Consider the following 25,394-nt stretch of genomic DNA (forward strand, 5'->3'; position numbering starts at 1 on the left):
TGAGGATGCATAAAAAATATTTTCTATAAAGATTGGATTTTTATTTACATTCTTAATTACTACGCTAATTGTAAACGACGTTTACAGTGATTTAGATTATCTTTATGCGATTATTACTTGTCAATATTTCATCTTTTATTTGTTAAAAACCGTCGAGAAAGTTATTGACTGTGGGAAAGGGAATGCACAGAAAAAAGACTAAAGTATAAAAAAGAGGATCACTTTTACTCGAAGGCGAAATGGGCGGATTCCTTTCTAAAGTTTTATTCTTTTTGGGAAAGTAACCGACGAGTTATATACTTTATGAGTTGCTCGGTGCTCGTCTGCGGACCGGTTTGACATGATTCATAGGGGTACTGTTCTTTTTCCCCTGCCCTTATTCCTATGACACTAACGGTACCTACGCCATCCTGTATAAAATTACCATATTTTTCCCTCCGCGAAACCAGTCTCTCAAGGATATTTATGCTACTTACTAATTGCTTTCCTTTCATTAAGAGCTTGATTAATAGCACCTTTAAATTACGAAGTTCTTCGGCGGAACAACTTGTTGTATCCTCCTCTTAAGCAACATTTTACGATCTAAAGACGAGATTAAAGAGTTAACTAGAGTTTCTTTGAGCATTTTTTTAGCTCGCAGTTAAATCAGTCCGAACGAGTGCGATTGCAACAAACTTTAAAGGCATTACTTTCGTACCGATCTGATAAGAGCGCGGAATCAACTTTATTTTACTCGGTTCTTTTCAGGGGACGTTATTTATTAATGTTACATACAAGAAAAATGTTATCAACACTCGTTCATTTTTCGAACAAAGAATCTTCTGTCACCCGGTATTGGTCCTTTCCTTTTTCCGAACCACGTAAAACGACACCCACACAGAAGAAAGTACGCATCGTTGCAGTATTCCGTGTGCAGTTCTCGTACGAGCGTGGCCCACTTTTCAAAGATCGCACGTGCGCATGCACAAGTAAACACGGCTTCGTCAACAGACTGCAGCTCTCTGGATCCCAGATATCGATTCGATGCATCCCGCGGTCGATAAACGATACATCTCGTGCTATATTTCACTGTTTTCCGGCTCGCAGCGGGCGACTTCGGACGTGTTTCGGAGAAAATTCTGCTCTTACTTTTCGCGATTTCTCCCGCAAATTTTGCGCGAAAATCTGAGGCGTCGTTACCGATCGCTTCTTCCGAACGAGCGTTTCCTCTCGGTTCGTCAGCCTCGTATTGGAAAGGGCACTTTCTCGAGGTGAAAGAAAAATAAGTCAAAACTCGTTGCGACGTGGAAGGAGTTATAAATTAAGTCGGGATCGATTTCCCTCAATTTTCAGCTGATTTTTAGAAAAATAGAGCATCTCCGTTTTTCACAAAGGGTAATTTTCTCGAATCGCGTGGTCAAAGGCGTGGTCGCGACGATTCGAAGCGGACGTGGCTCCGGTGAAAGTGAAACGAATCGGATGGATCTCGAGAAAGAAATTGACCAACGAAACTGGAGAACGATCGCATCAACGTTTTACTTCCGTGACGTCTCCCTCTAGCAAATTGCTTTTTGCAGTTCGATCGCGTGAGAGACTAAAGGCAGATTCTAAACCCTTGGTCCACGTAAAGTTACACGAAGGCAAATTCTTGAAGTGCCTTAAACCGAGATAGCGTGAATGTCATGGAGCATGGAGTGCCTCTGAGTGAGTCCAGATCGTGAGCGTACTTATAGCGTGTCGGGTCTTTCTCTCTCGCAACAATTATACCGCCGCGAAGGTTACCTGGTCCGACGAGAACGAGAGCTTTCACGCTTCGACTTCTGCATCAATCGTCTTTATTTCCTCGTGACATCTAAACAAGGTGGATCTATCAGAATGGACCTGTTTTATAGCGAAACGGACGCCAGATCTGGCGTTTTACTAGGCGGTTTCACTGAACCGGGCGTGCACCGTGTCCACATATAAGAACAGTGAAATGCTAAACTAGTTTCCAGGATTTTTCAACCGGCCGGGTATAAAGGAGAAATTCAATGTCGACCGATACATCATTAGACATCGCGACGGCGCGTCGGTTTGATCTGTTTCGATCACGGCTACGGCGATAGTGAACGGTGAATGCAACGGATGAAATTTTGCCCGAAGACACGAATATACGATCGTAATTATCGATACGCGAGAGTGACTGATTGATATGGAGCTGCTGGTGGGTATTTTCATTTTACTTTTTCTGAACATTCGCTTTTGACATCTGGTTTTCGGTTCAAATATTTCTTTCCGAAATTTGAGCAATTTATGCATATTGTTGCAGTTACTGTTTCTATTGACACCGACGATTCTCGTTCATGGAGACGGGAAAAGCGACCCGAACGACGAACCGTTTCTGCCGATATATCCGGTCTACCCGTACAACCCGAAATTAATCAAGAGGGGTACGGACAGGGACACACAGTTATCCCCAGAATTGTACGCGCCCAAAGTCGACGCTAAGGATTCCTATAGCGCCAGTTATACCGCCAATTATCCACGAGATCCGTATTACCCTAATTACAACCCTTATCCTAAGGTTTCCTCCTCGTACTACAGCGCGGCTCCCTATTCCTACCCAACGACGCCATACAACCCCTACGCTTCTTACTCGTCCCCATATACCGCGCCTGTTTCGTATACGACAATTCCCTATTCCTCCTCTTATCCCAACCTATATTACCAGCATCCGTATTATTATCCCGGTCATTATAGTCAGTCACTGTTCCCACCACCGCCACCACCGCCAGTACCCAACGCGGATTATTCCGGCGATTCGTACTCCAACCAGGGAACCGAGAAAAACAGGAATAAGAATGGAGATAAGAGATACAGAGATAGCGACGCTAATCAAGACTCCGCTGGTAATCAGTTCGTTGACGGGGCTAACTACATTTCTGGGAACTCCAAGGATCTCGATACGCAGTCTAGCACCTACAAAGCCAGCAGCCCACAAAATCAGTTGATTCAGGACGTGGAGATAAAGACTGTCCCTATCCCTATGCCTAAAACCACCTATCGAGTGATCAGCGTGGCCGGGCAACCCGTGGGTCCAGATTATCCTCTACCGGCTACCTACGTGAAGGCTCAGCAGCTGGAGGATATGGTCAGCCAGACCTGGGCGAAATTGTTGGCCCAGAATTTGCAACAGAATGCTCAAAATCCGGAGGCAGACAAAGCCAATCAGGACGATCAAAGTAAAACTTTGCAGCGCCTAATTTCCGTTCCGAACGTGATCGCCAAAGCTGGACTCGCTTACCTCGTGAATCCTAACATTCTGGGGAAGCTGAACGTCGGCCAAGCCGTCGGTCAACTTGTACAAACACCGACCACCCAATTGAAAAACGTTCGATACACCCCTCTACCGGCGGGGGTGTACACCGCCGTGGAGAAGCCGGAAAAGGACCAGGCCGAGTCTGAATACGAGAATTACGAGAACACGTCCCAAGATACGCAAGATTACGACGGTTCCAGCCAAATTGACAAACAACCGCAGAATTACGAAAACGATTCGGGTCGGTCCGTGTCTTATCAGAATCAGAACTTCGTTACTGTAGAAACGCCCAGGAGATATAACTATCAGTACTCCAACTATAATCCGCAGACGATAACTCAGCAGCAGTCTCAGCAGTACAAGAATAATTTAGACGACGCAAACTTTGGAGCTAAAACTAAGAATGGCTAGATGCTTATCTGCCGCAAACTTTGAGCAATCATTTCGGATTGTAAATGAATTACTCTTTCGTCGTGGATGGGTATTGCATTATGGTGCTACTGACATGCCATCTTATCAAATTTCTGCGATATTTATAGTTTCTTATAACGAATGCCACCCAGTGCGCTGTCGAGACAAATATTTCGAAAGTTTGTGTCGACAGAGCGCGTGGTGCAGGACCTCGTAGAGTAAGTTGCACGTTTTCCTGCTTCGACAGGATTTTGGCAATCGCACCTATGACCTAACCGATTCCTATTTATGAGGCTTACGTCCTACGCGTATGTAAATTTTGTACTCGTTCAGTAATAAATGATTGTTGTTTTCTGCGAGGCTCTTTCTTTACTTTCCATCGTATTTGTCAAACTCGACTTCGAAATGCTATTCAGATTGATGACCTCGGAAAGAGATATCTCCTGATAATTTTGCGCGGACGAGAATGTATCGATTCTCGACCTCTCGGTACGCGGAAAAGCGATGGAATGAAAGGAAGCGATCCGGGAACGTCCGGTCGATGGTGTTTGGGCGCGGTAATGGAAAGGGGAAGTGAGACTGCGATCCGGCGTACAAGTACATCCCGGCAGGTGAGAGAGAGAGTGGCGTGTTCGGTGTTTTGCTTTATTTTTCGCATTCCCTCTGCGATCGTGACGCCGGTCGAAAATAAAATCGGACGAGCCTCTTACTTTCTCGTACCTTGGTCGATTTCGAACCCTGACATACACGGTGGCCCGAAAGCTCCGTCCTTCCTGTTTAGCAGACTTTCTGTTCAAAGCTTTAATATACTCTTCCGAGTTATAGATTTCTCTCAATTTTTATTCCCATGAAATTTTATGGTATGTCAAGATGCAGTTTCGAGCGACAGTATTCTTTTACTAAATATTCTCCTTTTACTTGTCTTGTAAAAAGTGGAAGATTTCTTAACACGTTTCTCCTTTAACTCGTTTACTGCGTTTTTATGACCGAGTTAAACGACTGTCGAATTTATGTTTCACCGATGAACTTTCCCCTCTCGAGCCATCTTAAGCGATTTATAAAACTCGAACGCGTGAAATGTTGCGTAGGAGATCAGGTTTGCACAAAAGATTCTGTGATTTTTTGGCAGAACTAAAGTCGAGAAAGTGGACCAAAAGAGCCTACCTGCGTTTGGACCTGTTCTGACGAAATCTGATCTCCAAAATAGCAAAGGTTTTTGTTATTTTGCGAACCGTGTAGAAAGTGGACTTAATTGACAACTCCGTTTGAGGCAAGACCGCGGTCATCGTTTATTAGATCACCGCTTCCACACCCAGAATGCGGATAGAAAGTGTTTTTTTTCTTCTTCTTGCACGAGCGTACGCGCAAATCGAAAGAAAGGGTTCGTGGAAACGCGAGGATCCAATGGACTCGTTCTCCGGGCAGAGAGAGGGATCCACAAAGAGATTGATGGGCTTCGAGAGATCCCCTTTACTTCCGTTAACTGTGAAACAAATTTTTCGAATGCTGTTCCCAGCGAAAAGTAACCTCCTTCCAGCACCTCTTCCTGTAAATTTCACTCGAGATGAATTTTCCTACGAGCCCCTTTTACCGGGTGTATGCAAAACTAATGGACTACGTGTTTAAATCGGTATCGTTTCCCACGACAGTTGTTTGCGAAACCTAAGACACAAGTTGTGTGTCGTACACGTAGAAGCTTTTATCGAAGAAAGCGGTGTAACGTCTTGGGAAAAAGGTTCTGACCAGGATGACAACTAATACGGAGAAATGCGTGAGGTCTTTGTTTTCGTGGCAATTTTTCCTTTCGAGTCCTCTTCTGGCAACAATACGTGGAACAAAAGCTGCAGACTCAGTCGCCATTAATTTTGACGATCATTAAGGCTCTTTCTCCGTCTTTGAATACGTTCAACGATTCCGTGTTCAATTGTTCGACCCAAGTATCGACTTCTTCCCCTCGCGTTTTTATCGTTCCGAGGAACAAAGAGCCTGTATCTCGATTCATAAATTCTCCACTTCCGCGGAGATGCTTCCGTTGATCGATCGCTGGAAAACGGTTCATCGATAAGACTTCCCTCCCTACTGTTCTCCCTTCACGCACAATACGGCGTGTACATTTCCAACGTTCCGTTAGAAGCTGTCGAACGCAAGCCGGGACAAGCTCGCTTCGTTAGCGAGCTAATGAACCGATCGACTGACGGAACAATTAGTACCACTTCGTAGTCTCTGGAACTTGGATTTTATACGAACCGTGACAGGCGTTTAGCACCTTCCGCTACCAGCGAAAATTAGAAAGATCTGGTTAACGACTGATTTCCGAGCGACAGTCCTTCCCGTGAGAACGCCAGTAGCATTCGTTTTTCCCGAACACCGGTTGGCTATCGTGGGAAATATCAGTTGACGGGAAATTAGAAATTAGAAAACGAAGTGGAAGGGGAATCTTGATCTTTAAATCCTTTAATTACATTTAACATCTAGAATTGAAAAAACGTCAAGGTCGTATTATCGCGAGGTCAACTTCCTATTATGCCCGCAATTCACATTCGTAACATTCACTTCTGTTTCCGCGAAACAGGACAGTTGCACGGTTTTTGAACCCGAAAGGGAACCGCGATCCCTTCACTCGTAGCGAACGAGGTATTCCTTGGCACGTGGTCCATGGGGGCCATTATGCTCGCTATGATCAACGAGTGAAGTGTGCCGCGTCCGGACGCATCGCAAGTAGGGGTAAAGGCTATATAAGAGAAGCTGATTCTACTTTGCTTTTGTAGTAGAGCTAGGATCCTTGTGTCGTGATCATACTTTCTGAAATTAGAGCGACATGGTAAGTGATCTTCGCGGATGATCGTCCACTCATTTTTAGTCTCATCCGGAGTGAGAACACGATTGGAAAGTGTCGAGCAAAATTCTTTTTCGTTCCTTTCTTGCTTCTGCTTTCTAAGGCTACCGAGTCGTGAAATTTCTTATCGCAATTAAAATATTTTATGTTCTGAAGAACTTAAGAATGTCTTTAGTCACATGGTCTTTGGACGTTTGGTCTTTGAGACAGGACTCATCAACTGACTTTGGACAAATTTATTAAAACAGTAGTTTATTTAGATTTTGTCAAGTTTGCATTTGTCATAAATTTGGTATGAGAAAGATTTGATAGTATCAGGCTATTAACGATAGAATGCATTGATAAGTTCGATGAACGGCCATTACGGTGCATCAATTTTTCCCACCGTTGCACCGGAATTCACACGAGAGTCAGGAAGAGAAACTTTTACTTTTGCACCGATGGCGATACACTTGGTCACGGGAGTGGTCCTCCCCGGACCGGAGGCAAAGTGTATATAAGACTGGTCCATGCCGGATCTTTGACCCAGAACTTTGTCAGCAGTGAAAGTGTACCCCGATCGCAAGTTCATAATTTAGCGGACAATGGTTAAGAATGATGGACGATATCCCTGGATATTCGAAAGCTTTCTGAAATGAAAATGTTGATCTTATTTTCTAGAAACTCTATGTGATACTGGGCCTGTTGTGCGTGGGAGTTCACGGCGAGAAGAAGATAAACTTGGAGGATATAGAGAGGGACAACCTCAGAGCGGAAGGCAAGTCCGGAAGACCAGAGGAGTCAAAGTATTCGAACTCGGAAATTAGCCAGCAGTATCAACCGAATCAGTACAGTGGACCTAACTCTCAAGTCACATACGTGACACCGCCAGCGGTACGAACAAGCTAATTCGAAGAATAAGCTAATTCGAGGAATAAGCTATTGACATCGTTTATTTGAACAGGTTCAACCGGAAACGTACGTTCGACCAAGTTACGCTACGAAGGAACCTTTCCAGCAGAATAACGTTCTGTCGGAACAGATACCTCAGCGATACTACAACGATCAACAGCCATTGCTGGCTAAAGGAATCGCGCCAAATGTGTACGAAACGCAACAATTGGCATACCAGCCGGAAATAAGCGTTGGCAATCAACTGCAGTCCACTCAGCAGAAGACGATTACGGCGAAATATACGAAAAACCCTAACAAAGGTACTGTGAATATGCTTTTATTGATTTAAGACGATGTTTTAGGACGTTTATAATTTTGCATGTTTTATAGACACGGTTTATGTCGACATTCCTGTGATGCACCTGCTGACTTATTACCCGAACTTGAACTTAAATAATAAAAATGGTGGGTTCCTGGTGCCTCAATTCAACACTGCTGTGTCAGATCACATATCTGTTCCTGTGTACACTTCGGCGTTGAGTCAGAAGCCAATCGCAACGAAGCCGACCTATCAAGTGCAATATGCATCGAAATACAATTCTGTTTCTCCTTCTGCATTCACGACTAAGGTTAGTGCTTGGAAAATTGTTATCTCATACTGAAAGTTTTGAGAACTTAGTGTCTCTGTAATTTGCAATACTATTAGATGTTTATTCTTCCGCTCGTCGATACGTTTGCACCTCGCAGCGCCATCTGAAAGCTCCAGCTGCAAACCACAAGCCATACTTAAAAACGCTCTCTCAAGTTCGAAACTCGATTCACTATAAAACTACAATGTAATCATTTCAGATAACAAAAGGAGCAGCGTACACGAGTCCAGTCACTTCCAAAAAGTTCACCAACTCCCCGTTAGCTAACGTGCCAACGTACGTGCCGCGAGATCAATCGTACGCTCAAGGAAGACAATTCTTGTACACTCAAGCGTACATTGCTCCTACGCAGCCTCAATACGTTCCACAGTTCGTATACACTCAACCGACAGTTTACATGCCCGCCACGCCGGTTTACAGTGACATTTACGCTCGTGCGCCCGCCTACGTTCAGGATAACGCTCTGCAGAGCAGCTCCAAGTACAAAGCTTCCGAACAGTTGGATGCCAGTCCAATCCCTGACGAACTGTCCGGTCCAGTTCTGGTACAGCAAACCAGTCAGAGCGTGTCACAGAACTACGTCAAGGTTCGTACTTCTGATCATCTTTACTCTTTACGTGATTGGAATATTCATGGGTTGATCATTTTCACTGATGTTGGTTACTTTCCACAATGTTTATTATAGTTACATTCCACAAATAACATGTGTTACATATTTAATAATGTGATATGTTACATATTTAATGACATGATATGTTACATATGTGATAACATGATATGTTATATATGTAATAACATGATATGTTACATATATAATAACATGATATGTTACATATGTAGTAACATGACATGTGACATATTTAATAACATGATATGTTACATATGTAGTAACATGACATGTGACATATTTAATAATATGATATGTTACATATTTAATAACATGACATGTTACATATTTAATCACATGATATGTTACATATGTAATAACATGACATGTGACATATTTAATAAAATGATATATTGCACATATAATAACATATGTTACATATGTAATAACATGACATGTTACATATAAAAAGACCAAAGAAGTACAGTAACCAATGACCTCATATGAAAATTATGATCAACCTAAAGGATTAATATGTCCATAATTTTTTAACGTTAATTCTGATAATCCTCAGGATCTCGACGAGCCAAGTGGCGACTTGGTGCCACCTCAGGTAGCCGCACAGAATTTCAAGACCAGCGAAGCACCGTTGCCAGTTTCGCAGGAAGAGGAATCCGTGCCAGATCAGAATCACGTAGGCCTGTCTGAACCCAGGTCTTTGTTAGATTCGTACGTTCCGAGTAAAGTAATCGCCGCACAAGACTCTGCAAGGTAAACTCTATATTCATACGCTCTTGATGGTAATCCTCACGGAAAGATATCATTACAGATATCAGGAGAGGCCAATCAAACTGGAAGGTGGATTCCTGCCATCGAAACAAAACTTTCTGTACAAGAAACGTAAAACCAATTAGGTTACGATCGATGTCGAGATAGAGGAAGGAAATCTCGACGTTCCAGGTATTTGCAAATGACCGTGAAGACATGCCACCAATGCGACAGGAGGCACGCATCTAGTCTTTCATCGAGCGACAAGCGTGAACGTGCATATATACATTTATATACTTTGTTACCTTCGTTTTCTAACGATCGATGAGTGTACGTTTTTGTATGACATTTTTTTAATAAACTCTTAAACGAAACAGTTGTATCGGAAGCATTGTTATTCAGATGGGTAATGACCGACTTCGAGTAATTATTCCAGAAATATCTTCGACACGAATCGGACGTAAATTAGTCTTCCGTACTCGTGCGATGATGAATAATTAGTTGAAATATTCAGATCAGATATTTATCGGTGAATGCGGCCGCGGATGTGGAACTATAGAACACATTAACATCCTAGCTTAATTATGGAATGTACTTTAACTACAATTTTAGTTAATATTCTAATTTTACGAATTTATTTAACAGATATGTAAAATTTCGTTTCTGGAATATCTTCCTTTATTTGCATAACTTCGATCTTTCCCTATTTTTCGACAACTGTTGTCAACTGTTATACCTTATTAGAGAAGCGTTGACATAAGCCGCACGTGCGCCATCGTGCCAAAACGAGAAAGCGGTGCTGCAGGAAAAAGCCAAAGGTGTAGCTTCAAATATTCAGAATAATTTCAAAAATTATTTCAGAAATAGAACAAACTTATCGAGGAGATCTATCACGAAACACAAATTAGAATGAATCTTAATTGTAAGAATCGATTATAAGTTTGCAAGAGTGCAAAGTAGTAAACGAAAGTGTTGCGCTCGAGGACGATTAATCATGGCGGGAAATTGGTTGTTGCTTTCTTCGTGTCGAAACGCTTATGGCGGACGAGCATCGACCACTACGCTACTGGCAGGTGTCTTTCCGTATGTACGAACGTATCGAATCGTGGAATGCCGGCGTGATACAGCGGTGAAACTATAATCGTGGTGTCCCTCTCGCGTTCAAGCGAAGGCATATAAGGTGGGATGCTGCTGCCTCTGCTTCATCAGTTCCAAATACACACGTGAAGGCCGCCAAGCGTACAAGTTTGAGGTCGCCATGAGGATCCTGCTGATACAAGTAAGTAAACTGGTTTCTAGTATTCGCAATTTTCTGTATCATTCAACGCTTTTGAGTGTCCGTGAATTTATTCGACCGTGAATATGAACAAATCCTCCTTTCATTCTAGTTTTGTGTTCCATAGTGGCTATAGAATATTTCAATTTTATGAAACTATCAAGTTAACTTTATAGAGCATGGCAGCATTTCCATTATAACTCGATATCGCGTTTCGTTTTAGTCGGTAATAGCATTTCTACCAATATTGTAATTGGTACATGGCTTTTTGCTGGACGCGGAATTTGCATCTCAAACGGTTAAAGTTTGTACTCTCTACAGAATTTCGTCCATTGATTAGCGTTAATTGACGGTAATTTCTCGAAAGAATTTTACATGATCAAACGTTGATACGATTTACACATTGTCCAACGGGACAGACTGTTCGGAATCGGTCATTACGGAGAAAGTGCTTCTTATTTTCTTTCGTCCACGGTCGCGCACAGGTCCGACGAGTTAGCAGATGCTCTTGAGCAAGTCAGTGAAAGTCCTTGAAGGTATTCAAGGAACTGTGACTCTCCAGCTGTCTTAAAATCTGTTTGTCTCGTTCGTTATTAGGTAACGCTCGATTTCCTATTCGCTCTGAAAATTCTCTAAGGTCCCCTTCTCCCGCCATTTTGTTACGAAACACTGGCGATTTTCAAGAACAAACAATTTCTACCGTGTTTAGACGCGAAAGAGCCTGACGTGATACTTTTCACCTGTTTCAAATAACTTTCATACCAATCTCTCGAAGATCATTAGCGTTACAATATGACGGCGAATCAGGGAGGCAGAAAAAGAAACTTTTATCGCGATAGTGAAACGTTCTTGCAACTTCGTAATAACTTAACTTTAATTCGAAAATCATAAAGAGAGTATTATTCTCAGAAGACTATTTACCGAAGAAAGCGGTGAAAATCGCAAGTGAATATGAAACTTGTATTGACCTCGTAGAAAGGTTTACTTTCCGACAAGGTCAGTAAAGAGTCAAATTTCCCTCAGTATAATTATCAGTTTGCCGAACGTTTAAAAAGGAGAGGAACGCCTTCGAAGAAAGGGAAGTGAAAGCGAAATCATTAGCGGGGCATCGAGCTGTTAAGATTGATAACCGCCCATTCCGTTATTTCACTCTTTTAATCCGTTTCTCGTCGCTTTCAGATCGCCACGATTCTGCTGATAAGCTGCATTAGAAGAACTTCCGGGAGACATTTGTCCAGTGACGATGCTCGAGAAGAAGCGACCACGCCCCACTTCGAGGACATAGAAGACTCGACCGAAGAGTCGGAAGAGGATCCGACAGAGAACAAACTACCGATCTTACCGCCGTTGATTCTTCTGGACTTCGGCAACGACACGGAGAACGCGAATGGCACGGAAGAAAAATCCAAACGCACCGTGAACGGAGGTCTGGGTTACGGCCTCAACTCCCTTCAACCCAGAAGGTACAACTACTATTTCCCTGGCGGAAAGTCGGGCACCATGGTCAGTATCGAGGAGTCGATCAGTCCCTTCTTACCCAAAACGATCGTGGAAAGGGTTCAAAATACCAATCAGAGAACTTATCTCGATAATCGTCAGAATTCGTTCGTTCCTTCGGACCCTCAATATTCGAGGCTGCAACAGAAACAGTCCGTATTCGGTCTGCGAACGAAGCCCCAAAAAGCCAGCGAAGCTTCCAGTTTCGAGACGTACCAGAACGTGGCGACGACCGCGAAACCGGGCTCGTTCGCGATTCAGAATTCAGGGTACGGGAACAACGGTGTCTCCACGCAATCGCCTTTGGCTTTCAGCCCCACCGAGTCCGTCAGATACGTAACTCCGAGTCCCGTGAACTACGCGAGTCCGCACAGCGTCTCGTTCAACTACGCCACAACCGTAAGTCCCTTTTCGAACGAGCAGGCTTACGACCAGAGGCACGTTCAATCTAATATCAATGGCTTCGTGCCTATTTCCCAACCCGAATCATCCACTGCCGCCCCGTTGAGCTACGACTCCCGTTACCAGAGCGGACAGCTGTCGAACAGACCTAGGTACACTGTGGAGAACGGGGTTCGCTACGAGAATAAGGTCTTTTGGAAATATCCGGACGGCCGGGTGTCCGATGTCCCGCCAGCCACCTACGTGGAATATTCCCGTCCTCAGCAAGCTAAATCGCAGCCTCCGATTTACGAACCCACCACGACGGAAAGTAACGTGCTTTCTCAGGGACCCGTGCAGTTTCCAACGGTTTCCGAACCGGCCGGACAGGAGCCAAATCCATTCGTTTCCGCCGAGTCGCTGTCGTCCAACTTGCCCCAGCAACAAGTGTACCGGCTCGGTTACCAGAGTTTAGTGAGGCAGCGGCAGAATGTGAACCTGGCGCGGAAACCCAACAATGTCGCATCTTACTCGTATTCTTCGAGAAAACCTAGCTCTAACTATCAATATCAGCAGCCCAGGTACATGGTGAACAGCCCTAATCCTGAGTACTCCGATAGCTACACGACAGAGGCCACCGTGAACAGCACCACTCCTGAGAATTTGTACGCTGATCGCTCTCGAAAATACCCCTCGAAGCAAAACTATCTGGACAACTTGCTCGCGGAGGAGGGATCAAAGAAGCAGAGCGGTAACAATGATCTAAACAGTTACTCGAATCTCCGTTATTCGGACCTATTGAATTACAATCCGTCCATCTCGGAATACATCAGAAACCCTTCGTCTATTCTGAACGTACGACCCACCTTCGTGCAGGCTGGGAACTCTTTGATACCGGTTATTATACTCAGAGTGGATGGCGCCTCTCCTATTCAAACGAAAGCCTCGCAGAACATTAATTTGAAGGCTTTGCTTCAACAGTATCTCGTTCAGTACGCCAAGAGTATTCAAGAGCTGGCCCAACCGTCGACCTACGATCTCGGCACGGAGCCTCTCGCGAAAGGTCAGAGTTCTGGACAAAGTAAGAGCCCTGTCCTGGATCTGATTCGATTGACGCAAGAGGATGCTCGCCAGATGCCTGCTTATGCCTCGGATACGTATATCGGACGATCCAGTTACGATACCAGCAATTTGGAGGAGTCACATGGACGGTACCAGCAGTCCAGAGGACGACAGAAGGTGAAGAACGTCCAGATCCTGGAGGACCCCAGGTTCCCTTACAGGGCTAAGAACTAGTTCGAAGGAAATTAACCCTTTCGTTTATTAAGATTTCAGAATGCATGAATCTACGGGTAATAGTATTTATGGTAGAAAAATTATGTTTAAGTGTTTCAGCGTAAATTCGTGAAAGGGTTAATCTCCGAGATCTTCAGATATTTCCTAAAGTTGGGCACACGTTTTCACTTTGCATTCGGTGCCATTCGAGCGATTCGATACGGGGTTGTGCAATAAAGTTTCACTGCGAAATGCGCGTCGGTTTTCTCGGATATCGAAAAATCGATGCAGTCGAAGCGACTTGCTTCCTGACCAAATTTTTCGCTTCAGCAAGGTACCTTATAAGCTTAGTTCCTTAAGGATTTTTCACGAGCAATTATGGTTTTGTACATTCCTATGTGATTAAACTATGTACCTTAATAAACAGACTTCCTATTTTTCCTTTCTTTGAACCTTGAACGTACTAGTAAAAATTTTTCAGTCACGATACTCATCTAGCAGTAATTAATTATACGACGTAGTTATTAGCATAGAACGTCTTTCAAGAAAAAGTAAAATCCTGAATTTCTAATGGCTTTCCTTTGTTTTACAATCCACCCATGTAAGGGAAATGCAAATGGAACTTTTCATGAAAGATTTTCATATGCATGTTAATCGGTACATTCTCTTTAATTTGAATACGAGTGAAGCTTGTCACAAGAGTATTTGCTAAGGATTCGTATTTGTACTTAAACAATTAAATGACGCTAGATGTCAACGTTGGAAAAGATAGAAGAAATAATGAAGAACAAGTGAACGCGATACGGTTTGCGAGGATGGCAATTAGCATTAATTGTCTGTTAGGTGTAGACGAACAAACTAAAGCAGCGATAGTCGTAGGGCGCAGTTAATTCCATGTTTTCACAAGGAGAGGCAACGATGATATCTTCGCATATCTTGGCGAGCACGGCAATTAGGTACAAGGCATTAAACTGTGGCGATTGCAGGCAAGCTTTTACACAGAGGATGCTCGAACGCAGTGGCATTGTGGTACACCGACGTTTCTAACGTGTGGAACTGGTTGCATCGCGAGGAGCAAGCGCAGCTGCATAATGCGTGTGTTTCAGAGCGCGTAGAATCCTGCTCGATAAACTATTGACCTAAACTGAATTATTTACAATTTGTACAATTATGATTTCTTCGAACACGTTCCTTCTGATCATTACATTCCAAATTGCTTTCGAACCAAAACCATTCCAAATAAATAAACTTAAGGTAAACTCGTTATAATAAACACACATAAAATTACAGTCCTCCAAATTTTTATTAAATAAAGCACTTTTCGGATATTCGAATTTATGTGTAAAGATACTCAGAGCGACACGCACAATTACCTGAAAAAAATGTGAAGACGTTATCTGTAATTACCAGGGTAATTGTACTTAATTACGCTAAATATTAGCAGATGGAACGCGATACGGTTAAGACTCTCTTCTAGCGAACTCACGGATTCTATAATGATGGGTGGAGGCATTTGCACATGTACTGGACAACAATTTTCCAGCGTTAGTCGCGTGTCGCGAATGAAAGTATCCTCCGGCCAGTGGACTATAGGATAATATATAGAACGATATTTTTCACTTGGTTACCGGAGTGTATAAAGAAAATCGCGTGTCTACTATGTGGCTCAGTTCTCGCATGGAGGTTCACCTGCCAAGGTCTTTTGGATTATAGATACTACATAGAGGCCCGTGATCAATGTGTTCGACGCGAATCTTCGTGACACACGGCCCTTCATCGTGATTATCTAGTTCTTGCATCTGCACGAAAATGTTTCTTCATCTTGTAAGTACGTGACAAAGTGCGAATTTTCTGTGCATGGTGATCGGAGCACGAGCTTTTGACAGCAGTGTATTCTTTAGTGACAATTGGGACTCCCTATCTTCTTAATTCATAAAGTTACGATTTTAATTCGTTCACGTTTTCGTGGCTAGTCTGATCATAGATAGAAAGATTTTGCATTTATTTTCACGCATCTCGAATCACCTTAGTAAGGAAGCAAAATTTGACTGGTACCAAATTTTTAGAGTGTGTCTAAATATGTGTGGTGGAACTGGAGCACTTCCTTTCCCCTTTTCGAGAGATCTGTCTTATTTTACGGCAAAATCGGAAAAATTAATCGAAAGTAAGCCTCGGAGATTTCAATTCGTTTCTCGAGCCATTAAGGATCTTATCGCTGCTCGATTTCACGCTAATTATTTGTATACGACGCAGTCGCTCGGTTATGACCCAACGCTATCAACTAGGAATGTTATTGAATCGGTGAGAGTTTCATAGGATTTGCTCCCGTGCACATTTAGTTCTTGCCCATGACACACGTATGCCTCTCGCATTTTACTTTTTCCAGTCTGCCATTTCTAGGTCAGCCCCTTGACTACCACTTATTTTCGCCGATGATTCCGTTTAGCTTCACCGTTAAGTTTGCAATAACCGAAGCGCTTTCTTCTCTGGGCCACCGATGCCCCATATAATGAATCATTCACGAATGCGTTCAACTACTCGTGCAATTCGATTTAACGCTCCGAGACAAGTCTTCGTTCCAATTATCGTGGAGCTTTAATTGCCCCTCATATTCCAACGGAATGCCCGGTAAGTTAAGATATGTGCTAATAAATTCCTATTGATCGCAGGTTGTTCTGTTGTCGTTGAGCTGGCCGGTAATAGGAAACGCGAACCTTCAGGATGAGGCCTTCGATCAGGTCGCAACTGCGTCGGAAAATGTGGCTCAAAGTGCGAGGGAGCAAAAGGAGTTTCGAGACCAGCTGATACCGTCCATGATAGATACAACGGTTTACGAAAACTCGAACGGTTTCGTGCCTATGTTGGTGTCCTCCACCGATCCTCCAGCGTCCTCGACGGAGGCTACCAACGTTACGTGGGTCAGTTCGAACGAGTCGAGCAATTCGAGCGTAATCCCCGAAGACGAGGATAAACGGGACAATATCGAGCACGATCCTGCTTACTCGACGGAAGCCAGGATATTCTTGAATTTCCCCAATCTAAGCAACAATCGTAGATCTTTCGAATATCAGGCCAGTCAGAACGAGTTCGAGCTGCTGAAAGTTAGGAACGATACGCCCGTAGTGGCCAACTATCCGGACTTTTACGAAGATCCGACGAGCTCCGAGAAGGACGAAACTCGATCGAGACACAGGGAGAATGGACAAAAAATGCAGGATTATGGTTATGGAATGGTATTGAACAAAGACGGTCATTCCTCTTACGAGGACTATTATTCCCGCAATATAGACAAGGAAAAGAAGAGTCAGGTGAAAGCGAACGTCAATTATCATCAGCAAGATTCACTCAGCTACGACGGTCACGGCCAGACCTCCACCAGACAAAACGGGCCAACGACGTACTTTTCAAGGTCGAACCCCGCGAACGCCGCGAAAAACGAGGATCTTTACGACAGCGTCGGTGCGACGTCCCAGATCTCGAACAACCATCACAAGTTCTCGAGACCGGTCGTGGTCGCCGAGCCAGATTACAACTACGACCATCGATCGCGTCAGAAGTCGAACTCGGACGTGGACGATTATCAGACGTCGCGAGTTATCGACTCGGGCAGTTCCGAAGTGTCGCATTACACGATACGCAACAGGGACGGTAGATTCCGAAGCGAGGAAGATTCCAGGGACGTCTCCGACGAGAGGGATTACGTGGAATATACGGAGAGACCCAGAAGGGTGCAGAAGAACAGACGACGTCCTTCCAAGGTGGATTCGAAGCGACTTCCGAAAGAACACCGAGGAGATAGCGCGGAGTACGAGAGCAAAAGACATCACTCCAGGTCGAAGTCTCATCGTCAAAGGGTGAAGAACTGGTTCGACGAAGACCGCCATCAAGATCAAGAGGAGAGCTACGAAGACTCCAGGTACGACGACAGAGACTCGGAACGGCACAAACAGAGCTCGAAATTCAAACCCAGCAGCGCTTGGAACCAGGTATCTCCGAACTTGGAGATTTCACACTCGAACGGCGTGGAAATCGGGCAACTCGAGAAACCCAAGCTCATCGTTCCGGTCAAAGTGAATCTGGTGCCCGTGGCAAACTTCGACCATTCAACCGCTATCGGTAATAGCCAGGGCTTCGACGTGTCGAATGCAGTTTTGCACAACATCGTCACTCCCATTAACACCGTCACCACGTCCTCGCCCGTGATGAGCACCGCTGAAAATCTGGACCCCGATTCGAAGATACGAGTGTCGACTCCGGTGCCGGACATCATCGTCGGCCAGAACAGCTATCAGAACTCGATACAGGCGATTCTTCCGCAGACGAACGATCAGAACAACTTCTCGAGCAATTTCAAACCGCAGTTCATGTCCACGACGGTCGCGCCGGTTTACGCTGTCACTCCGAGTTTGCAAAGTATAGCTGTCCAGAATGTCCACGGTGCGTCCACGCCTCGACCCACTTACGGCGCTTCGAATCAGCACCACTCGAGCCAGGTGCAGGCGAACGTGCCACAGCTGATGGTACCTCAGCCGACTCTTCAAACCTACCCCACGTTGTTGCAAACGCCAATTCCCGGCTCGAACTTCAATATTCAGGTGAATCCTCATGGCATGCACGGACAAAACTTTATCGATAGCAACTTACAGATGCAGTCCGTGTCAACGATGTCCACGGTAGCGCCAACGCAGATACCCGTTACGAAGTTTAGCCTGCTGCCAGAATCGCAAGGCAAGAAGACTCTGCTTCCGTCCAACACGAACTTCGTGGGCGCTGCCAATGTGGCTGTCGCGCAGAACGATCAGAGGCAGTTGAACGGTAATTCTTACTACTTGCACAACTCGTATCACCAGCAAGTTAAACCGCAGATGCAGGGCAACCTGTATCAGCAGGTGGTGAAGAACGCGGCACCGAAGACCAAAACTTACGTTCAGACGACACATATACTGCCAGCCCTGTTGCACCCCTTTCCAACCATCGCCACGCTGTCCAGCACGCCCCAAGTTTTAACGGAACATCAGAATCAACAGTACGTGAAGATTCAGAACACCGATAACCACTCGCTGAGGAAACTGCCGTCTCTCATGTACCAAAACATCGACAACGCGGGCAGCCATAGTACTAGCAGCGTTAACGTGGTCAACGCGTATCCAGGCGCCACGAAGCTCACCGACACGGCTCATCTACCGTACGTCGGCACCGGGAACGTCGAAATCTTGAACCCGAACATCAAACCCAGTCCGCTCGACACTGCCGTCGTCAATTCCTACGAGGCGATGCATTATCCAGCTACGGTGTTAACCACCTCTATTCCCATGTTCACCACCACCAGCTTAGTGACCGCCAGGCCCGCCCTGTTCTCCGCAAGCACCACAGAATCCGCCAACGTGCAGAACCTGGTGAATTCGTTGACGGAGATAGGCTCGAAGAACAATCAGCAATCGGGAGATTCCAAAGCGTATCAGTCCCTGGACAGACCAATGTTCGATCCCATGAACTTCGTCCCGAATTCGGACCTGGTGAAGAGCCAGAGCGACCTGAACAGCAAGCTCCACGCTGCTGAGCCCCTGCAGCCGGACCTGAACCTCGTTCCCTTGATCCCAGGAGGAAATTTCTTTAAGCCCTCCTTTACGTTGCAGAGTGATCTGCTCGTCAAACCGAAATTGAATTTGGATTTAGACAATTATGCCGAGCAGATGTTCAAGGAGTCCCTGAAGACTATGTACAACACTCAGAAGTGGAACAACGATCGCAAACCGGGGAACCAGGGTCGACAAAACGCGTCGGACTTTTTGGATATCGCTAAATTGAGGAACGAAGTGCAGCGATTGAAAGCTTATCTGTTCGAGGCGAAGAAGAACAAGGACCATCTCGAAGGACATCCAAGTGAAACCAAGGTGCAGACGGCAGAGTTGCCTTCGAAAAAACCTGACGATTTCTTGAATGCCTTAGAACAGATGTTCCAAAAGCAGCACTCGGAGTCGCACTCTCATCACGGGAAGAACAAACCTAGGCACCGAAGACCTGAGCAGGACAAGCAGAAAGAAGCGAAAGGTGAACGCTTTAAGGACTCGAAGCATCCTAAGGACTTCATGACACCGCCAAAGCCGTATCGTTCGAAGGGACACTTCCATGATAAACCAGGGAAGAAGAGACCATACTCTGGACCGAGGTACCATCACGGTCATTATCATGGACCGAGGTCATACCCGAGGCACCATTTTTCTCATAAAACGAGCGGACCCGAAGCTTTAGGGTCGAACCACGATCCAGTTTACTCTGACGGCTTTTTACATCGCGAGGCACATGATTCGAGGAGAGGTCGTCCGGAATTCAGAAAAGGTCCATTGGATTCCTATTCATCGTTCTCCGCGCCCTTACCCGACAAGAATGGTCCGTACAAAGGGTTTAAGCAACTGAAAGGAACAGAGAACGTCAATCAGTCGAAGATGCACAATTTGATGGGGATGTGGATGAAGAACAAGCAGCTGCCCGAGGGGAACCCGAGCTACTTCCGAGACCAGGAGCAGCTGAAGAGGTTCTTCGAGGACGAGAAGCAACGATTACAGAAACAATTCTACGACGATACTTTTAAGGATTACTCGTTCAAGAATTCGGAAGGTTTCGATAGGAGGTCCCTGCCACATAACAGTAAAGTTTGATATTGTTGGTAGTAGAATTGATTTGGAATATGCGGTTTAATCTTACAATTCCTGGTATTCGTTAGAATTGTATATTGTCGATTACCAAGAATACAGTGTTGTAAGATTAAACTTTTACCTTTTTTTAGTGCAATAGAACATAGACAGTAAGTGTTGTGTTTTAAAAAATTACGAACCGTTCAAAAAGTCGAGACTGAATAAAAGATTTTTAATCGTGTGTCTTCAAGGTGCTAACAATTTATTGTATATACTAATTATAATATATAAACGGAATGTGCAAAAGTAGTTTCGTCCTTTCTTGTCTCCTCCTCGCTTTTGAAGTTACGTAATTAAATTCTGAAGTCTAATATAAACAGTTTGTGATACTTTCACTGAAAAAATTAACAAGATAAATAAATTTTATGGAGCATCACGATATATAGCTCTCGCTTTTTCTGATTTCTCACCGGTTAACGGATAAATTATCGCCAATTATAAACATCTCGTAAACTACAATGTCTCGCGTGAAATACCAGAGCGGAGTGAAAGCGTTTTAGACGAGAAAGATTTGACAGAGACCTTGTTATATTTTCACTTGCTTTATGAGGTGCGCAAGAAAGTGTGAAGATTTTTCTAACCGGTGCCTATTCAAAAGGGCCTTCTTTTTCCAAAAAGAAATTTCACCGTGTATCTGTTTTATAGACAGATTAATAAAGAAGTCAACGTTCACGAACAACAGCTACAACTTTCACTGGAAACGACAGTCGGTGAGCAATTAGAAACAAATTTTTTACAACAATTCCAATCTACGACGTCGTTCGGAATATGCTCGGGCAATTTCCTGGAAACAATGACCGATAATTGTGCTTCCAGCTTTCTTTATCAGTATTCTTAAAATTCGCTTGTCCACGCACTGCGAGTAATTTGCCTAATCGATAAGTAATAGACGGTAAGGCGAGATTGATTAGTTGGGCTTCCTCGAACGTCGTTATTAAGAAGATTGCAGTAACTGTGACGGATGCCATCGACCGAACCGCAGCCACGAAACCGGGGAATGCAACGTTAACTAGTTAGGTCGTTGACACTTAGGCATCAGGGAGAGTAGCGGAGATTTGACGCGGTTTTTCTCGACACGCTTTTTGTTAATCGTAGAAAACCCATTCGGTTGTCTCGCATCACTAATCGCTGAATATAAAAGATCATCGAATCCCGATCGCAGCCAGTTAACAGGCAACTTTGGTAACCGTCTGTGTCCATCGAATCGATGCGATGCTGGTACGTCTAATTCGGCGCCATTTTCTCTGGGACTCCTCGCCTCAACTTCGTGAAACTTAATCGAATAATTCAATCTATTGCAGATATTTCCGGTCGCTTTGATCTTGGCGGTTTTGGACACGACTCTCGGGGCAGAGTCGACTCCTAAGAGGGGACTCGAAGATGATAAGTCGCGGTACAGTGCAAACGTGCGGGGCGATAAATCGCACAAGAGTGATAAAGTTAGGCAAGAATCGGACCGAAAATTTGACGGGTCGTTAGCTTACGACGAAATGCTGAGAAAGCTGCTGCCGTATGCCAATTTACGACACGAGTCTCAAAGCGAGCCGTTCGACAAGTTATTCACCATGACAGCCAGTTACAAAGTTGCCAATGATAAACCGGTGAAGCAAATCGATTCGTTCAATCAGAACACCGAAGGTAAGACTTGTTGAAAGTAAGACTTTGTTTAAACTAACATAACTACAGCATAACCTGTTTTCAGGTGCCTACGGTGCGTTTCCAACCTTCCCGTACCAGTTCAATCAACCATTAAAATCTTCGGACGCGTACACGCCGTATTTCCACACCAACGGCAGAAAAGCAACTCCTCAAAACAATCAAGACCTCTCGACGTATTTGACCAGCTTTCAACCGCTGTTGAACCCTACGGACTATCGATTCAGTTTCGTGGGCAAAGCTCCGAAGGTGAATAACGTGCAACAGAATTCGCCGTTCCTGTCGCCGTTCTCCAGCTTCCACAGCCAAATGGTCCCAATTTCGACGACCGTCAACAACCCACAATTTCCGCAGTACAAAGGGGCGAGCATACAGGTTTATCCGGCTGTTGGCGGATTTTCAACGGCTGCTTATCAGCCTCTTCAAGCACAGCCGCAATTGCACTTCCAACATAATGCTCAACGCGTGCAACCTGTTGGGGGTCGTCAGTCACCCTCGCAGGAAATAAGAAGCGACGTGGAGATTATCGACAAGCATACGACTCCTCCTCCGAAGGACGACGATGAAGATGAAGGTCTGTTCTTAATATTTGATCGTTGAACTCTTCTGACGTTCTTGTTTTTGTAGGTCACGCGCCGCATGACAAGGAATACAGTCCCGACGACGATTACGAGGATAAGGAGAGATTTAAAGCGCCTCGAGTGGAAGGAGACTTTAAGCCCTCCATGTCCTTCCCTTTTAAACAGTACGACGAAAAGTTCGGCAAGTACCAGGAAGAGGAAATTGATGAGGAAGATGAAAAGAGTAAATATGAGAGCAAGGACACTTCTTCAAAACCGTATTATAGCAAACAAGAAGAAGACGATGGAAGCTACGAGAGGCAAGAAACTGAAGAATCGGATTATAGACCTAAAAATTATGAGGACTTCGATGAAGGCTTCGAGTCATCGTATAGAAAGAAACCCAAAGAACGTGAGTATGCAATTTGAAGGAAATTTGAGGAACAGAAAATATGATTCATAATTGCAGGATACGTTCCGAAAGAATCGTCCAGAAAAGGCGAATCGGGTGATCCATCCACTCAAGAGAATCGAATGAGTTTCAGGTATCACAGAGTCCCACACGGTTTCCAAGATAACGAAGGATATGGTAGTGACAATTTAGAGAGCGTAGTAGAACATGGAGCTTTCGGATATAGGATACCCAAGGAGACTAGAACTGCAGGCTAAATATAGTTTTTACAAGAATTGTTTAGAATTTGTAACATAACCCGTTGTTATTTGTATCGTTATGTATATTTGTATATAAGTTATACACATTGAAACATTGAAGAGCATGACACAATCGAAAATTAATTTCAAGATGACCTTCGGTCAAATAAGCTTTCCCTCGAAACACTAAAGACACGCTAGGTAATTTCCGGGCAGTGTTTCAGTGATTGTACAGCGAAATAAATGGTCATTGAACAATAAAGACCTGCAATTTCTTTGTATCCCGTATTTACTTTACCTTAATAGCTTTAATTGATCGTCATTAAATCATCGCCACGAATTTCGATCTGTATATATACCGGTCCTCAGAACCGGAGACTTCAGTATCATCAATAACATCATCCACAGCTGTTCCGAGATGAAGACTGCGACGGTAGGGTAACTTCGGACTTTTCATATTTCATCTTCCGAAGTGACGTTCTTTAAAATATCGACAGATCATTATCGCCCTTGCCTGGGCAAGCATAACAGAATCAAAATCGCACTCGAGGAAGGAGAAACGGGGAGTTGCATTGTTGGGACCATCCGGTTACGACTTCTTTGGGGCTGTGCCAGTATTTTCCACTGGTCCATGGGCACCCACCAGCTTCGGATCTGCCCCGTGGAGCTCCTCAGGCGTTCCTGATATTCCTTTGACGCAGGTTCAGGCTCAGGCTACTCACGACGTTGCTCTTCAGGTTCACAAGATATATTTTTACAGAATATTAGACCTCGATAAAAATTGGACCTCGAGTTCGAATTTTTTCTCTCGAGAGAAATTTCATATTAATGAGAGAAATTTCGTGTTAGACATTGAGAGATTCCTCTTCCGCGACTCCGAACATCGCCTATCCGCCAGAAGTCCTCAAAGCCATCCAACAGGCCAAGGAAGCGAACCACAACGTGAACATAGCTCAGCAAAGAGTCGCCGAGGCCAAACAAGTCGCCGTTCTTCAGCAGAAGGTCGCTCTAGCGAAAGAAGCCGCCGCAAGAGAAGCTGCAGCGAGGTAAATAAATTTTATTAAGGGTTCAACCAGTTTTCGCGATATGACCGATCCATAGATCCCAAGAGATAACGTCGTCTGCCGAGTCGGAGGCTAGGGCCAGCGCGAAACAATTAGTGGCTACCCAGCAGAGATTGGCGTCGCTGAAGGATGCAGTTGCAGCTGCTCAGAGGGTGGCTGCTGCCAGGGAGGCTGCTGCAGCGGCAGCGATTCAGCGAAATGCAGCTGAGACTGCCGCTCAACTGCAGAAACAGGATGTCGACAAGCAGATCAGTCAGAGCGAACAGGAAGCAAAGGTACGTGTACGAAACGTTTCAGTGATCATGATTGATCCGTGTATTCGATTTACAGGAAAAAGATATAATCGCGGCTAAGGAGAACGCTGTGGCGAATGCCGTTCAACTTTCCGCTCTGCAGAAGCATCATCCATGGAATCGCTGAATATCAAAAAATTTTGACATATCATTTATTACACGGTGACGGTTTTTGTTTGTAATCAATATTGTTATCAATAAATATTTTTCCACAAATACTGACTTGTAATACTGTCTCTATTTTGTGTATTTGTATATTGTATCTAAGTATAAGTGTGCGTGTGGACATCAGTCAAAGATTATCTAACGAATCGTGACACACTTATGCTAGGTCATATCACAGGGTTTAGAATCGGTTTCCTGAACCGATTCCAGACAATACTCCCGGGAAGTGAAAGTTACGGGCGTGATTCCTTTCGTAGGAAGACAGTATCAAAGAATGCAATATCAGTGTCCAGTTACGTGCAACGCCCGTAGTGGCTCTCCTACGACCGGGTTGGATAAACTCTCTTTGTCGGATTTGCCGGCGTCCTCTCCGAGTCCTTTCACTCGCCTCTTTCTCGACCATCTCCTTTCTCCCCTGAAACCCTGTCCCGCGAATCGGGAGTAATTATGTGGGAAGAA

The 25,394-nt window shown here is 44.5% G+C and overlaps 6 protein-coding genes across 7 annotated transcripts; all 6 read left to right on the top strand.

Annotated features, from left to right (window-relative positions):
• Positions 1 to 2,004: 2,004 nt before the first annotated feature.
• Positions 2,005 to 4,042, top strand: LOC105664086 (uncharacterized). Its single transcript, XM_076539804.1, has 2 exons — positions 2,005 to 2,182; positions 2,288 to 4,042. Exons 1-2 carry the CDS (start codon positions 2,171 to 2,173, stop codon positions 3,686 to 3,688), a joined length of 1,413 nt encoding a protein of 470 aa, XP_076395919.1. The 5' UTR covers positions 2,005 to 2,170; the 3' UTR covers positions 3,689 to 4,042.
• Positions 4,043 to 6,357: 2,315 nt separating this feature from the next.
• LOC100875777 (uncharacterized) lies at positions 6,358 to 9,804 on the top strand. Of its 2 annotated transcripts, none has more exons than XM_012294797.2 (7): positions 6,358 to 6,509; positions 7,185 to 7,397; positions 7,468 to 7,717; positions 7,788 to 8,026; positions 8,247 to 8,633; positions 9,229 to 9,425; positions 9,484 to 9,804. In XM_012294797.2, the coding sequence occupies exons 1-7, from the start codon at positions 6,507 to 6,509 to the stop codon at positions 9,566 to 9,568; spliced, it is 1,374 nt and encodes a 457-aa protein (XP_012150187.2). In that variant the 5' UTR covers positions 6,358 to 6,506; the 3' UTR covers positions 9,569 to 9,804. The 2 variants fall into 2 exon arrangements, with proteins under 2 accessions (XP_012150187.2, XP_012150190.2); XM_012294800.2 differs by lacking the exon at positions 6,358 to 6,509 and adding an exon at positions 6,979 to 7,111.
• Positions 9,805 to 10,516: 712 nt separating this feature from the next.
• On the top strand, positions 10,517 to 14,275 carry LOC105664088 (uncharacterized). The gene is made up of 2 exons (XM_076539801.1): positions 10,517 to 10,701; positions 11,878 to 14,275. Exons 1-2 carry the CDS (start codon positions 10,681 to 10,683, stop codon positions 13,870 to 13,872), a joined length of 2,016 nt encoding a protein of 671 aa, XP_076395916.1. The 5' UTR covers positions 10,517 to 10,680; the 3' UTR covers positions 13,873 to 14,275.
• A 1,218-nt stretch (positions 14,276 to 15,493) lies between these two features.
• On the top strand, positions 15,494 to 20,795 carry LOC105664090 (uncharacterized). Its single transcript, XM_076539800.1, has 2 exons — positions 15,494 to 15,675; positions 16,521 to 20,795. Exons 1-2 carry the CDS (start codon positions 15,661 to 15,663, stop codon positions 20,508 to 20,510), a joined length of 4,005 nt encoding a protein of 1,334 aa, XP_076395915.1. The 5' UTR covers positions 15,494 to 15,660; the 3' UTR covers positions 20,511 to 20,795.
• A 125-nt stretch (positions 20,796 to 20,920) lies between these two features.
• On the top strand, positions 20,921 to 23,675 carry LOC105664096 (uncharacterized). Its single transcript, XM_012297064.2, has 5 exons — positions 20,921 to 21,764; positions 21,848 to 22,184; positions 22,249 to 22,776; positions 22,830 to 23,174; positions 23,232 to 23,675. The coding sequence occupies exons 1-5, from the start codon at positions 21,759 to 21,761 to the stop codon at positions 23,429 to 23,431; spliced, it is 1,416 nt and encodes a 471-aa protein (XP_012152454.2). The 5' UTR covers positions 20,921 to 21,758; the 3' UTR covers positions 23,432 to 23,675.
• A 137-nt stretch (positions 23,676 to 23,812) lies between these two features.
• On the top strand, positions 23,813 to 24,986 carry LOC105664101 (uncharacterized). The gene is made up of 5 exons (XM_012297071.2): positions 23,813 to 23,846; positions 23,911 to 24,150; positions 24,263 to 24,459; positions 24,515 to 24,752; positions 24,808 to 24,986. Exons 1-5 carry the CDS (start codon positions 23,832 to 23,834, stop codon positions 24,895 to 24,897), a joined length of 780 nt encoding a protein of 259 aa, XP_012152461.2. The 5' UTR covers positions 23,813 to 23,831; the 3' UTR covers positions 24,898 to 24,986.
• The last annotated feature ends 408 nt before the right edge of the window (positions 24,987 to 25,394 follow it).

Source organism: Megachile rotundata, chromosome 14 (genome assembly GCF_050947335.1).
Source record: "Megachile rotundata isolate GNS110a chromosome 14, iyMegRotu1, whole genome shotgun sequence".
In the NCBI taxonomy this organism is placed as follows: Eukaryota; Metazoa; Arthropoda; class Insecta; order Hymenoptera; family Megachilidae; genus Megachile; species Megachile rotundata.